Genomic DNA, 14636 nt, shown 5'->3' on the forward strand with positions numbered 1-14636 from the left:
GCGAGAGGGCGTGCTGCGCGCCTTCTATCGTGAGGGGACGGGTTCGCCGACGAGCGTTATCGGAAAGGCGAGGTCCGATAAGGGGTCGGATTAACGATTCGAATTCTGGACCGGCTGTCGAGTTATATTCCGCCAACGTAGTGCTTGACGGTCGACTGGCTAGGATGCTCGTAATCCTAAACTGCACCAATCTCCCTATTATCGCTAGGTAGGCGAAGTCAACAAGGTGGGCAGCGCGCCGTAAGGGTTGACTAAACCCCCTTGTGTGTCAGCTGCGGGATTCGAACCCGCGACTCGTCACCGACCCAAGTGGGCGAGGCTCAAATCGGGACTTATCTACCAGCGAAGTGACCAACTACACCAGCCGACGAGGATATTTAAAGACCTGAATGATCTAGGTAGCCATTCTCTGAAAAAGAGAGCGGAGAGAAGTAATAGAATTGAATATTCATTCCCTTCGTCTGTTGAGGCTCCAGCTGCTTCGATGACCTGCTGAGGTACTTTGGTTGTCCAAGTCGATCTGTTCCAGCCTGTTGAGGCTCTGTTCTGTTGCTTACCTACTTAGGTAATTCTATTCTAGGACCTGTTGAGGCCCTATTATTTTCAAGCCTGTTGAGGCTCAGCCGATTGTTCGTACATGCTGAGTTACTTTTATTGATCTGATGAGAGCCGCAAGGATCTTGATTTATCTTTCTGTTATTCTCCCGGACAGCTGACCTTGTTAGGATCTTGTTGTCCGTTCTCCATGATCTTCACCTTAAACCTGCGGGCATACACTGCCCTCGTCAATATAATGATCAATACAGAGATTACTAGCAAATGATTAAACCCTTTACAAATTTAGCTATAAAAATCACTTTGGCGCGAATGACCATACTTAATTTTAGGGGTTGCCCACGGCTACGTATCAATCCAGGTGGCCATCAATTTCGCACATTTAGCTGTTGAAGTATAATGCAAAAACCACAAAAAGAAACTAAAGTATACAAACCAACATCCTATTTCCTCCAAGAGAAGCTCCTGGTAGACTTTATCGGAAAGCACAACGTTCGCAGCAAGCTTTTCAGTAAGCCTGGTAACAGCAAAAGCCTCTACAGTGAAACTTGTGTCTATGAGCTATTTGCATTTAATCTTCGCCGTCAATAACGCACACAGTTTATTGGCCTTCTTCTGCGTTTTAGCTGTTTCTTTATCCTTTTCGCCAAGTGATCCAAGACCTTTGCCCACCGTTTCCGCTGAATCTTGGAGCATTCTCGGACAAAGTCCCATGAGGAACTTGTAAGTATACTTCTGGTTTTCCAAGAGATGCAGGGCTTCTCCGATGGTCAAAGATCGCTCTTCAACAGAATATACAGGGTTAGGTCGACGTCTTTGCTCTCAAGGTGTCGGGTTTCAACTTTTTACATGTCCAGTGTATGAGACATCCGTACTGTTCAACACTATCCATGCTGTGCAGAACCATGGCGTTTCGTGGCAGAAGTAAGTCCCTCAACTTTCTAGCTGTTCAGCACACCTAAAAGGTGTTGACATCCATCCTCCAGAAATTTGCCAGTTTGTGGCGGACTCGATAATGCAGGAATATCAGCATCAACCGGTAATCAAAGAGGTTACCTATATTGATCTGGAGACAGAGAGATAAGAAGATTTCATAGTCTGGGAACCTCACTAGTTTACAAATCTGCTGATACAGTTCAATTTCTTTCCACCAATGGATTTTCCGTTTAAGAACTTGACTTTTTCCCATTCTTTGGTCTCCTGAAGCCGTAAGAGGGAATGAATCACGTCGAAACTATATTGTGAGCTGAGGCTAATCAGCTGCTTGATGTCTAGTAACTCAAAAACTTCCTTCAGAAAAGCCTCACAACTAGTTTAATATTATAGGTGGAGAGTTATTTTTCCTGTATCTTACGCTCGAAGCACAAGGCGAAGATGTATGAATACCTCCAGATGGTCCAAATATCCTTGGCGAGCTTTCGGGTTGTGGCTGTTCACCTCTTCAGCCGTTAGTAGATCAGGCATAGGGAAGGCAGCTGGTTCTGATCAAGCCCAAGAGGATTTAATAGCGTTAGAAAGTTCCTCGCCCACGAAGATCCAAGCTGGATCTCAGTTTCTGGGACGGGATGCATCCAGCATCCAACTTTCCGACATAGCCCTAATTTACTACGGCTCTAGCCACATTGTCACATATCCATTGTAGATGCCTAATACGGGATCCTAAGTTCCTAAGTGAGGCGGAAGCTGTCGAAGTTTTCTTAGGCTCCATTAAGCAGACAAAGCCAGGCATGCGACTCAGCTTAAAATTAATCCTGTTTTTACAGCCATGAAAATGTAACCTCTTATTTTCACTGGCTAGAAGTTAGCCCAATGTGGTCTTCAGTGTGCCGATCGAAGTTCCTGATCGGCGATCTTAGCGTAGGATTCTCAGCTCAATCTATAAGTGGCGCAGCCCGAAATATATCGTAATAGGATCGTCAATCATAGCTGCCAATGTTGTTTTGTTTCGGAAATCAGCATGCAGGATTCTTGTGGGGGTACCAACGAGGCCACAATGACGGTGCGGATCAGCCTTGTGACAACTCCTGACGTATATCTTAGTGCCCATTTGGTTTCATAGGAGCTGGGCGAACCTGACTTAGAGCTACCAATAAACAATTTCGGAATATGACTCCTAAGTGAGCACTCTTATAGCGCTTAAGCCAAGGTAAGTGTGAGTTTTTTGATATATCGAGTATTATTGCAGCAGGCAATGGAATTTTGAGCTGTTGGTAGTTAAGAGTCGCATTGATGCAACACCATCTGATTGATAATCGTGTCGAGAAAATATGATCACCAACGGAGGATCACCAACGCTTATATTGGAGCGAAATCCCAGATTTGCAGTTTCACAGTACTACCTTTTCGTGTCGATCTGATGCCTTGTCATTCCATCATCACACATTCTCTTAGTGGGTTCTGACATGGAGAAAGAGGTCAGAAATAGTCTCTGAGTGATGAATTATGGGTTTTGGCTGTGAGGGCCCAATTTGTCTAACAATGGCCTCTGTAATAGTTGCGGGCAGTGAGTTAGGCTCGTGTCTTATGACGGTCTGGGTAAGGCTATATAAGGTTCCGTCACCCCCAGGCTTGAGTGCCAGTTTTCTTCGAGGCAACATCAGCCATCACCCGCTTCCTCAGTATAATTTGCATTTTTCACTCCTGACCTTCAGAGTCTCCAATCAACCAAGACAGCTACCAAGATGAAGTTCACTCTCCCCTTCGCCGTTGCGGCCCTCCTATCCTCGCTCGCCAACGCAGCACCATTCCCTGATACAGAAATCGGGAAGATTCTCCCTTCTCGGGAGACCACCAGTGATCTCGACAAACGTGTTGAGACGAGCGTGCAGACTCCCAATGGTCTGTGGACCGCCACTGTCTACAAGAGCTTCATCAACGACTACGATGAAGGTGACACTGCCGTACAGGTCGGTGCTAATATCCGACTCTCATTCTTGGCCGACAGCAGCCGCAAGGTGTCCAACAACATCAAACTCATCCAGTTTACCTACCCCCTGACACCCCACAACTGGCACGTAGACCGCGGCAGTGGTGCAGTAGACCCTTACCACGCGTGGGCCGATGCCTCGGCCGACGCGCCCAATACCGTCATAGACGTAGGCGGGATGGGAGACCTACAGAAGTACGTCGGCAAGCCTGCAGCCGGAAAAGGTAATTCGCTTGGCCGGAACGGCAACACCGAGGCATTCCTCATCGACACGCCGCGTGAGTTGATCCCCATCCCCGAACCGGGCATTCCGGGAAACGCTGTGTACACGACCTTTGCGTACGACATTCAGAACTCAGAGTGGCTTGGCGGAGTCAGCTGGGGCTACACAGCTAGCAACCAGGGTGGTGTGGGTCCGTTGACCATTAATGTGTTCCTTTCTGATCTGAAGCTGCGCGTTAAAGGGGCGCCTAACAGCGCTGATGAGGAGTTGGAAGCGATTAAGAAGTGGAATGCCGATACCAGCCATGCGCCGGTCCCGGCGACTTCGTAGAGTTCATAGTATCTCATGGGTTCGAACAATATCGTGGTAGACAGGAGAAGGGGGAAATGGTTGGAGCAAATTGTGGAGACATATAGCTATTCAATCAGGCACGAAAGTCAACAGAGTTATACGCGCGAGACACTACACACTACATATGAAAATACGTGGTTAGCATGTAGTCATTAAATCTGCCCTTAGCTTTATAACGCATCATGAGTGAAACTTGTTAACTACATCACCATTAATGTGTCCTTGTTCAGTATATTACTACCTAGAGTGTGTGTCAAACCAGGAGAACTCCTCCATGTACACTTTAACTTACCCACGCCTACCTTTTCCCCAATCCTCCGCTAGTCTTTTTCCACCCCGGCCTTCCTCCTCAGCATCCCATCAAGCCAATGAATCGGCAATATTGTCCCAATCCTAACCGGCCCGATCTAGATACCTTACCACCTGCTGCGCCCACATCCTTGCATCGGAACCCTCTCCCGCCTGCTCTCCCCCAGACATAAAAGCCTCCATCATATCTACCGCACTCCCGTAAATTGTATTCTCAGGCAAGGCAGCAGTCAGCACATTCTGGTAGAACTTGGTCCCGACACACCCCGTCACCAGCTCGACGACTTGGATCCCGAACGGAGCGAGCTCAAGTCTCATCCCGTCACTCAAGGCCGAGGCGACTAATATGGACACGTTATACGCAGCTTAGAGGCGAAGATCAGATCTAGTCGAGAGACGATGGAAATATCGTTTATCATCATCCCTTCTCCATGATCTTTCGACTTCAGCAACAGAGGTAAAAGGTTCTCGTTACAGTAACGAGAGAGAAAGTATTCAACTCGAACATATTCCAGAATTGATCCAGCTCCAAGTCGAGGACAGGCATTCTGTACCTGGCCCCTATATTGTTGAGCAGTAAGTCCAGGGAGCCGTTGGTCAGGGGGCTGGATTTCTAGACGCAAGCGGTGATGGACTCGATATCTACGGCGTCAGTAGCCGGCAGCTTGCGGAGATTGCAGTATAAGAATACCGACCGTCATGAAAATTTTCCACAGTCCTGCCTTCCATATGAAGATTTCGTTGCCAAATCACGTAGCATATCTTTTTGACCCTGTAACCAATAATCCATCATGTTACAGAAGAAAATCATCCCCAAAACTGGCGCTTGTTCGCCACCGGCCAAGGACATTGTTTTCGTGAGTTAGTCTGAATTATTGATATGCCAGTAATTATTCTGATTCTATGAGGAACTGGAAGGTTCTTACCAAAAATCGTATGCAATAGTTCGGGCAGTTGTTCGATATGGTCTATACCTTAAACTATCCGAGTCGGCTTACACGGGAGAATTTTCAGCCCGATTATCTATCTGGAAACACTTGTGCTCTGTGCCAGGGTACGGTTAGGCCGAAGGCGATAGTACGGAATGAAGGGGAGTAATGGGCGTCCCTGCTGGTTGGCACCGGGTGGTCACTGGCGATCACAGGTAGTCTCAGGTAGGGGTGCCCACGATGGTTCATTGATCTCTAACCTTCCTATCTTCTTCCCAGATACCTTCCCTTACATAGATAGCTTGAGCCCGGAGTCGGAGCTGTAGACCCCGTATATCGGAGCCGTAGGGCACTAGTTCCTCCGATTCTTCGGTATACCAAGACTTCCATATTAGGCCATGACTCGCACGTCCCTATACCGGTACTATGCATCCAACACTCTGACACTCTGTCCCTTTCATTCATTGTTTCTATAACTGCGAGTTCCCTTTAAGGACATGATCACACTGAAGGCGTCGTGGATAACACCAAGGACTTATTCCTGGCTACATAGCTCCACTATAGTGATGTTGTAATTAGAGCAATTTTAACATAGATCCGGCGGCTTTCACAATACCTGGGGTTGAGATCAACACAAGAACTACTGGAGATCCAAACAGCCCTGAAGTTTGAACCAAGAACCGTTTACTACATACCTGCAGCGTATATTCATGTTACCAGTCCTTGTTATTGACAAAACTAACAAAATATCCAATCGCCCGAAACTTACCTAAGCAGGATACCTCGCGGCAACAGCCTCATACTCCCCACTTGTCAATAACGTGACCGATCCATGTTTTAAGCCCATCGGAAATCCAGAGCTTTCCGACTCCACCCACTCACCCTCCCAAATACCAGATGTCTCATACGGCACATACTCCGTATAATCATCCAACAACAAATGCCACACTCCCTCCCGCTCCACATCCCCAAACGCCGCCGGTCCCTCGCGCGGGATTTCCTCCGTCACATATCCCGGCACCCTCTCCCACCTCCCAAATAGCCCTTCGGTTGTCGTCTCCTGGTATACCTGTAACGTCGTTTCGTTCTTCAGAAACCTCGCATAATATCCCGGCGAGCCAAGATACAGGAATTCTTGATCGATAAGCGGGGTATCGTTCAACGCTACGTAATCCTGCGGCTCGCTGAATGTCACAAAGTCTGTGGTAGTAGCGTACCGAATGGAATCAAGCGTCGTCGCAATGCCGGTGTGGTCCGTGTCATCGGGGCTGTAGTGCCGCGAAGACCAGAAGACGAAGAACTGCGATGAGGAGGAGTCGTAAACCGCCGACGGAGCCCAGACCATTCCTGCGGTAGGGGACTCGACGGTGCGGAGGACGGAGGGAGCCCAGTCGACGAGGTTGGTGGAGTGCCAGATTACGATGCCGAGGCTGCCCGTGCGGGTTGCTTGGTCCCAGGAGAAGGAGGGGGCGTTGATGTCAAGATCTGGAAGGGTGGAAGACACAGTTATTTCGTGACAATGCTAGATATTCGGATTGAGGGTTGGGAACTTACCAGTTGCGAGCAGATAGTAATCAGAACGAGCAGTGTTCGTCGCGAGGAAGATGTCCCTCACGCCTTTGGTGCCCACTGTGGAGGCAAGGATGGGTTGTCCTTTGTTTAGAAATCTGTAGCTTAATGCATCACTGCCGTTGGAGAGGTACTGCTGGACTTTGGGCTCGGCGTCCGTGAAGGTTGATATCAAATACCCCACATAGCTCGAGTTGGTATCAGCCGTAGGACTGGCCACTGCAAAAGCCGCCAAAGTAACTGTTCCCAAAAGCGAAGCTAAGAGCATCTTGTGGTTATGCTGAAGCTATTCCAGTTCGTTTAATGAGAAAGTGGAAGTGATCTCTGCTACCCCTGAGTCGACATCTTCTAACATTGTATTTATGTCGGGATCCAACCCCTGGCGTTTTCTCAATCTGGCGATCCATGGCGTGTATGCTCTGATTTACTGGCCGGGAAAACTCGATGAGGATTTCCACTAGGATGGCCGAATCAAGGTTACATCAAGCCCGGCACGCTTCTGTGTAAGCGGGGAGTATAATGCGGGGACCCCACATTTGCCTAGTCCGCACATATTGTTATGCGCACCTATAGAAAGCGAGTATTTCAACTTTTCATGTCACAAGACCCTTCACCCGTGTTCCGTGAGAGTTTTCAGTTCAGAGAGGCTCATTTCAATACGAGAAAGCATAACAGAAGGGAGGGCGTAACACTGGATCTTGACCAAATTCGGCATCGTGAGTCTAAGACGACTTGTGCGCACACATGCATCCCAAATTGGTTCAGACCTCCGTCCCTATTGGTCAGGAATTCTAGCATACAGCATTTTTTTTCGTAGAGCCCCCATGTGGTATAAAACAGTTCCAGCCTGTATTATCCAATCTAGCCTATGTGTGTTTCGTTTCCAGATATCCACGTCACCATCGTACCGTCGTCAGAGCTAGCAACACTCTGCGAGCTCTGGTAACTCGTCTACCAGCGTTTCCTTCTCGCCAACAACCATGCTATAGGCAGTTTCGATATACTGCCGAGCCACCGCACAGAGATTTGGCGCTAATCTCTTGTAAGCCCGGAACAAAGTCAGGAAAGCCATAACGTTGAATTCGTTTCCCAGCCCCCACGCCTTAATCTCCAGCCGCGCTAATTTTCCATCCCCTTTGGGCAGGCACGCAGTCACTTCAAAGCCGAGTGCCTCAAGCCCCTTTACCGTCATCTCGACGGCATCGGCTGGCTTGTTCTGCGAGAGCAGCGCGGCTCCTAATGAGAAGTACGGATCCCAGAGCTCGAAACGAATTGTAGCCGCTCCCTTCGTCGTTGGGTATGTTTTACTGATCTTCTCGAGCTGAAGCTGCACCTTAGAAATTTGCACCTGCTGGGGGTTCTTGAAGGCGTCGTTGAGGTATCCCAGGAATGCTTTCCGCGCTCGCAAGACCTTGGGAGGCGTAGCTTTCCGTTCAAGGCATAGCGTGCAATCGCACGTGAACTCCCAATTCCTTATCTCCTTCTGGGCTTCCTCGTACGTGTCCCCAGATTTTGGGGGACTGTACCAGAAGAATAGCTCCGTGCCCGCCTCGAGGTTCTTGGTGGCGCGGACAATCTGCATATCACCGATGAAGGAGCGGCGGCAGTTACTGACGCAGCGGTGATTGATGTGCGAGGCCAATGGCCAGATTCCACAGATGGAATAGGCAAACTTCTTGCTCTTGTCGGTCATCCTGTCGTGGAATGCCGCACGGCTTGTCTTCGGGGCACCGAAGGAGTTGAGCGAGATAATTTTCTCTACGAGAAAGCTGGACTAAGATTAGCATTCCGTGAATTTCTCTCTTCGTTTCGTCCTTTCTCTTCCATAGTGGGATGATGACTTACGAATCCACGACAGGATTTCCATCAGACCTGGAGACTGTGACGGCCTTGTAGTCCCCATGGTGCAAATCTTGAAACTGGGATCCTAGCTCGGGGCTATGGTACAACTTTTGGACAATGTCTGAAAGAAGGTCAGCTTGGCCGCCCATTGTCATTCGATTGGTGCTCAAGTTCATCAGTATCTTGATACCGTTGCGTTCTTTATCAGTGTAGCTGTACTGGAATGCCTTCTCGCAAAGCAGGAGCTCGCCTGCAACAGCCGGTCTTGTGGTGAACAAGCCGCGCCCACGTCCAGGTGATGGGCGCACCTCAACGGGCACTGCAAAGGTCGCGGAGTCGATGATTGGAGACGTAGCCCTGGCGTGTTTGTACATCTGACGGAAGGAATACTCGCCCGTCTGCTGTTCTCGCAGCCTTGCCTGGACGCGATGCATCTCTGCTTCAGCAGCCTCGTTGTGAGGAAATGCAGTCATGAGCGTCTGGAGCTTCTCTCGACATAAACTGAAATTTCTCAGCTCATAAAGCGCTCTAGCTTCCCGGAAGAGCCCCTTTTCCGACAGCTCCTTGCCTTGACTGCCGAGGACCGCGTCTGACAGGGCGTTCTCTACACGTCCAAGTCGGAGGTTTGCCAGGGAGCGATTCAGGTAAGCCAACTGTGCATCTTCGGTGGTCTTGGCAGCCCGGATGGCGGACGAATATCCATACAACAAATTAGACACGGAGCCTAGTCGATAGAAGGGGAATTGGAATACTCACAATTGCTCCGCCTCGGCCCAACTATCCCTCTGGACGGCAGCATTTCCCTGCATCCGTGTGTGATGGCTATCATGCTTAAGCGGTGATTCCAACTTCTTCCACTTTGGTGGTACACGCTCATCAGTGCTGTCCAGCCAGATGATGTCGCTGATATGATCCACTCTCACGCTGTACGAGCCATCCGTGGTAGCCTTGAAGAAAGGCTCCTTAACGATACAAACGCGCCCTGGCTGCACTGTCTCCTTAGCAGGTACCACCGACTCGTCTGGCTGGTGGTACAGCTGCAGCAAGACAGCAGTGCATTCCTCGTCCTCAACGATAGCCATGACGGCCGTCATACGATCCGGTGGCGTCAAGACATGAAGAAGCGTCTTTCGTCCGCGATAGTGGGTTTCGAGTCTCATTTCAGAGATCATGATGGGCTTGAGCGCGTCGACAGAGCAAATGCAGGGCGCATAAGGGGCCGGGACCTGGGTGGTGGCAATCATGTTGCTCATAGATCTTGACCTCGTATGATTTGCGGAAAGCTTCAACATGAATCTCCAGACCAGCTGTTGAGGCGGCGGGTGATCTCTCACTTCTTGTCCTTTTCTTTTACTGGCTCGTTCTGCGTTGGCCTTGGTTTGCCGCAGGAAACCAACGTAGTCGTCTGCGTCGGAAACATCTTTGACGTCCATAATAGAATTGACCGATTGAGAGTTGTGCCAGATTTTTATGACAAGGAGAGATTTTCCCGGGTAATATGAAATATTGACTAGAAGATGTAGCTTGTTTTCAGGAGGGGGGAGCTAGAGGTTTTGGAAGGGGAGTCTCGGTGCTTTTCTTGGGACGCCCGCATAACTCGTTTGTTGGTATATTCTATTGGATATGGGCTTCTTATGACATAATTCACGCCAAACGGTCAGCAAAGCAAACATCCTCGTTGAGGTTCCCGCGTCCGGGCCATTATGACCTATGATAATCTCGTTTGCCATGAATATGTGTGTAACCAAGCCTTTGAGGCAGATGGAGCGTTTGCTCATTCAACCACATGGGCCTAAGTACTTCCCATTGCACCTTTCAATGCCATGGGTCCATTTTGAGTGTATTACCAATTATTGCTCTGCTAATTTTAAGCAGAAGTTTAGCATTGAACAGTTCAAACATCTTTTGAACAGCAACTGTAGCACTCCATGTAGTACCAATTTCGATCGGCAGCTTTTCGTTCCCATAGTTTTGTCCTTTCTAGACTCCTCGCTGTCTTTGCTGCACGTAGCCTCCCATTGACGTCTGATTTAGAATAAAACTCGGCATTGATTGCCATTTTAGATGGCCGAACGTAATCGATTCAGTCATTTCAAGTGTAAAAACCATGTTCTACTGCGTTTCCCGGCGCCCGTCTCTTCTCGGAAAGAAAAAAAAGAGTTCGTTAGAATTGTTCGTCAGTCTGCACAAGCCATATTTTAGGGCTTCGCCAAAGCTAGTTGGTCCAGTTGATAGTAATAGTCACGAGGATCATGAAGAAAGAAGACTCATGGGAAACTCAATAAAGAGGGAGGGGGGTTTATTGACGGGAGAGAAATACAGACCATGTGGGTAAATCGAGACAGTGCTATTAAAACTACAAAGAGCAGAGTATTGTTGTGAAGCGTGTCTGTCATGTGGCCACGCCTCATGATGGAGCGTGAAGCTCGTGGTAGAGTACTAGAAACGGATGCAAGACTCGAAGGCTTTAACTCCACCCAATTGAGGACCGGACTTGAGGACACCTCCTGGCTTGACAATTGGTACTGCTGAGATCAACATCACCGGTTTCCGGCGGTTTATGCGTATAAGTTCACACCGAGCTGGGTCAAGCCTGCAAGCTTAGTAGTCAGCAAATCTGGCGTATATAGCATGCGTAATATCAGCCGCTCCTTGGCATACAAGAGTCGTAGGCTTCAATATCCAAGAGCCTGGTCTTTTTATATGTTCCGTTCCTATGTACATATCTCTTTTATACAAACGTCATGTCCAGACTCCTTCATTCTCCTCGATCATGTATATTATCCTCCGCCGGCGCATTTCCATCCATCTCATGATATATCCGGCGTTCGTCATGTCCAAGCTCATGTATCATATTATCGTTAGGCAGTTCCTGTTTTGGCGCGTAATGTCCGGCTGAGTCCGCCGGCAACTCTTTCTTGTAAATGTGAGTTTCGTCGCCGCTCCCATTCTGGTAGTTTGCTATCGCAGTTTGCGCCTCCTGCTGCTGCCTTTTAGCTGTTTTCCGCTTGCGGAAGATGAAGAATGCTGCGAACATGGCGGCGGCCCCTGCAGCGATACCGCCGACTGCGATGCCGGCAATGACGCCTGTGGCAAGACTCCTGTTATCGCTGTCGCTTGCTCCCCCGCCGACCTGGCCATTTCCAGCGGAAGAGAATGACGTGCCGGATGGTTGCCCTGAATCTACGGCTGCTGCGGTTCCCGTCTGCGTGGCTGTTGAGGTCCCGCTGATGGTGGTACGTGCTGTTACGGACTCGGTCTTGAGTCCCGCGATGGTGGGAAGTGCAGCGTTTGCATCCACGCGCCAATCATGGTCTGACTTGGGGCATACGGGGGCAGTATTGGAAGGGGTGTAGTCCTTCATGGTAGTGCCGGTGGGATTGGCAGTCGAGAGGACGGTGCGCAGCGAGTTGTACTCCGGCAGCGTGGTTGGAAAGCCCTTGTTGTCGCCATTGGTATAATTTACGATGCCGTACTCATTGGCTTCATATTTCCACTCGTACACGACGGTGCCCGAAAAAACGGCCTGGAAGACGGGGCCCAGCATGGCTGACACCTCGTCAAAGTTTCGCGTGTCACTCTCTGGCTTGCAGCCCGTTTCCGAGAATAGCACGGGGATATTCATCGCCTGATATTCCTCGTACAGCACGTCGTAGCCTGAGGAGTATATGCTCGAGTTGCCGCACCAGCTATACATGTTCATGCCGAATACGTCGATCCCGTCGCTCGGATCGCCACAGGCTAAGTATTCCGCCGTCGACTGCCGAAAATTGATGATGTCCGCTGCGCTGTACGCAATGGGGATAGGGCGGTACCCTCGGGCGTCGCGGAAGGCCTTGATATCTCGTACCGCCGCTTTAATATATGGTGCGCACTTGGTCGAGTCTGGCGGCTTGTCAGCACTGTCCCACGCGCCTTTAGATGGAACACACCAATATCGTTGATAACCTCGTTCCCGACAGTGAAAAATAGAATATTATCGTAGCCAGCGAAAGCATCGATTGTGGCTGTCCAATTGTTGTACATGGCCATTGTCCACTCAGGATGTTCCTTTGGGTCGTGTTAGTTCCCAAGCACTCGATGATCAAGGGATGCTACGTGGGCTTGACCCACGCGGTTGAACGCCACCATCGGTGTGAGCAAATCAAGCCACACATAGATGCCTTGGCTTTCAAACGCTTGCATGCACCCATCATGGCTTTCCAAGCCATCGACTATATAGACACGAATCGTGTTTACACCCAGGTTCTTCATCAGGCCTGCGTCGACTTGGCACTGGTTCGTATCGGCCAAGACATCCACAATCGCCGAGTTAGTCCTACTGTACGCAATACCTTGTGATGTAAGCCGTTTGTTCCAAGGCGTATGCGTTTGTGGTGAGAAAATTACCTTTGACGAAGAATTGATTGCCATCCTCATCGTATAGTTTGGTACCCTTCACCGAGATAGGCGATATCGCATCAACCCGATAGGACACAACGCAGAGAAGAAAGAGCGAGACGATTCTGAGCATGGTGTACTGGTACGCGAGGAAGTTGACTGCCCTTGGGATGGATGCCTTTCACCGTAATATCCCCGACTCCAACTCCCGCCTAACACGCCGCCAATATCCCGTCTTCTTTCAAATTTCAAATCGGCTTCTCCGAAGTTGATATTGTAGGGAAGTGTATGTATTCGACGTTCATAGCTGTGTGACTTTGGAGTTGCGTGAATATGGAAGAACGCGACAGCAAACGGTTGTAACGCAAGGGTTCCAGAGGATTTAGATCCGTCACAGTAGCTCGCAAGGCTTGATTCCTAACAATCAAATGAGCATGGTAGCCTAGCAGCGCAGTTGACTTTGATTGATCCTGGCCGGCCAAGTCACAGTCAAACCAGACCAGGCGATCCTACGGAATTGAGTATTTACGAAGCAGCTTGAGGCTTGCTCGAGCGTTTAGGTGGTGCAATCCAAGTTGCAGCGCTTGACATGCGTAGCACACCATAAATGTGGTCATGGTTATTACTTTGATTGCTGGGCCTCATTCAGCATCAGAAGCAGACCGATCAATCCAAACCATGCCCATCAAAAACTCCCTGACTTTTTCTTTTTAGAGTCTCCTTTTCATACACATTGGAGCAAAGAAGTGCTGCATGATAACCGCAGGGATGATGCTCCAAGTCGAGGAGTGGCTTGGTGGCTTGCACTAGTCTGGGCGAAGGAAGGATAGCGAAATTGCAGGCTGGGATCTGTGACAAATTACAAGGCTTCTGAATTTCCGAAAGGGTGACGAAGTGCTCATTCGACTTATCCGAGATGAAATACATAGTTGAGGTGATCTGCGAACCCTTCTCCTGTATGCTTACTTATGATACATATTGTGGGGAACTCGAGGTGGTGAGCATTTGCATTGGTCCCAAAATGCCACAGGTTGCTGCGGCTTTCACCGTTCAGCTGTATGTACTTCACTGATGAAGGCTTCATTCATTTGACCCCATGATGGTAAATGGGAGAAACCCCAATCGACGAGAACGCCTTCGGGATGAATGAATGTCAAAAAGATCCAATGACAGATGGCAGCCCCAAATTACGGCATTCAAAAGTGGTTGATATCTCCAACTCAGCCCTCTCAGCCACACCCAGACTTCCCATTTGCACCTTTCCTCGAAATGCACCCAGGGCTGTGCATCCCTCAAATACATTGGATGGCACATCGGAGCTTCTGCCGCATCCAATGCCAGCATGGGATTTTTTCCAGAGCGAAGCAACAGCACAAGCGAAACATGGCCGGCTTCCCATGATGTATCAGCTCATTGTCGAACGGCGTCCCGTCAGTAGCTCAAGACCTCTCGCCTCCCTGCAGCGCGGGCAGTTCAACGTCAATGGCAGGCTAGTAGGATGAGGCAGTGGCTCAAACCTCGATACTACGGGATGGACAGTCAACTACTTCGC

The 14636-nt window shown here is 49.5% G+C and overlaps 4 protein-coding genes and 1 non-coding gene across 5 annotated transcripts; 1 reads left to right on the top strand and 4 right to left on the bottom strand.

Moving 5' to 3' along the window:
• Positions 1–266: 266 nt before the first annotated feature.
• BCR38DRAFT_t110 lies at positions 267–369 on the bottom strand. Its single transcript has one exon. It is a non-coding gene; the product is annotated as a tRNA-Thr (tRNA).
• A 2780-nt stretch (positions 370–3149) lies between these two features.
• Positions 3150–4172, top strand: BCR38DRAFT_422555 (uncharacterized protein). Its single transcript, XM_040859539.1, has one exon. It carries the CDS (start codon positions 3237–3239, stop codon positions 4032–4034), a length of 798 nt encoding a protein of 265 aa, XP_040718539.1. The 5' UTR covers positions 3150–3236; the 3' UTR covers positions 4035–4172.
• Positions 4173–6062: 1890 nt separating this feature from the next.
• Positions 6063–7130, bottom strand: BCR38DRAFT_506658 (family 43 glycoside hydrolase; the record flags this gene model as incomplete). Its single annotated transcript, XM_040864942.1, has 2 exons — positions 6063–6778; positions 6848–7130. 2 exons carry the CDS (start codon positions 7128–7130, stop codon positions 6063–6065), a joined length of 999 nt encoding a protein of 332 aa, XP_040718540.1.
• Positions 7131–7781: 651 nt separating this feature from the next.
• BCR38DRAFT_334795 (TPR domain protein) lies at positions 7782–10137 on the bottom strand (the record flags this gene model as incomplete). The annotated part of the gene is made up of 3 exons (XM_040855346.1): positions 7782–8631; positions 8708–9428; positions 9483–10137. 3 exons carry the CDS (start codon positions 10135–10137, stop codon positions 7782–7784), a joined length of 2226 nt encoding a protein of 741 aa, XP_040718541.1.
• Positions 10138–11409: 1272 nt separating this feature from the next.
• On the bottom strand, positions 11410–13559 carry BCR38DRAFT_422559 (Glucanosyltransferase-domain-containing protein). Its single transcript, XM_040859540.1, has 4 exons — positions 13094–13559; positions 12818–13038; positions 12637–12754; positions 11410–12589 (listed from the first exon to the last, which is right to left on the bottom strand). Exons 1-4 carry the CDS (start codon positions 13215–13217, stop codon positions 11463–11465), a joined length of 1590 nt encoding a protein of 529 aa, XP_040718542.1. The 5' UTR covers positions 13218–13559; the 3' UTR covers positions 11410–11462.
• Between the last annotated feature and the right edge of the window lie 1077 nt (positions 13560–14636).

Source organism: Pseudomassariella vexata, assembly GCF_002105095.1.
Source record: "Pseudomassariella vexata strain CBS 129021 chromosome Unknown BCR38scaffold_3, whole genome shotgun sequence".
Classification (NCBI taxonomy): Eukaryota; Fungi; Ascomycota; class Sordariomycetes; order Amphisphaeriales; family Pseudomassariaceae; genus Pseudomassariella; species Pseudomassariella vexata.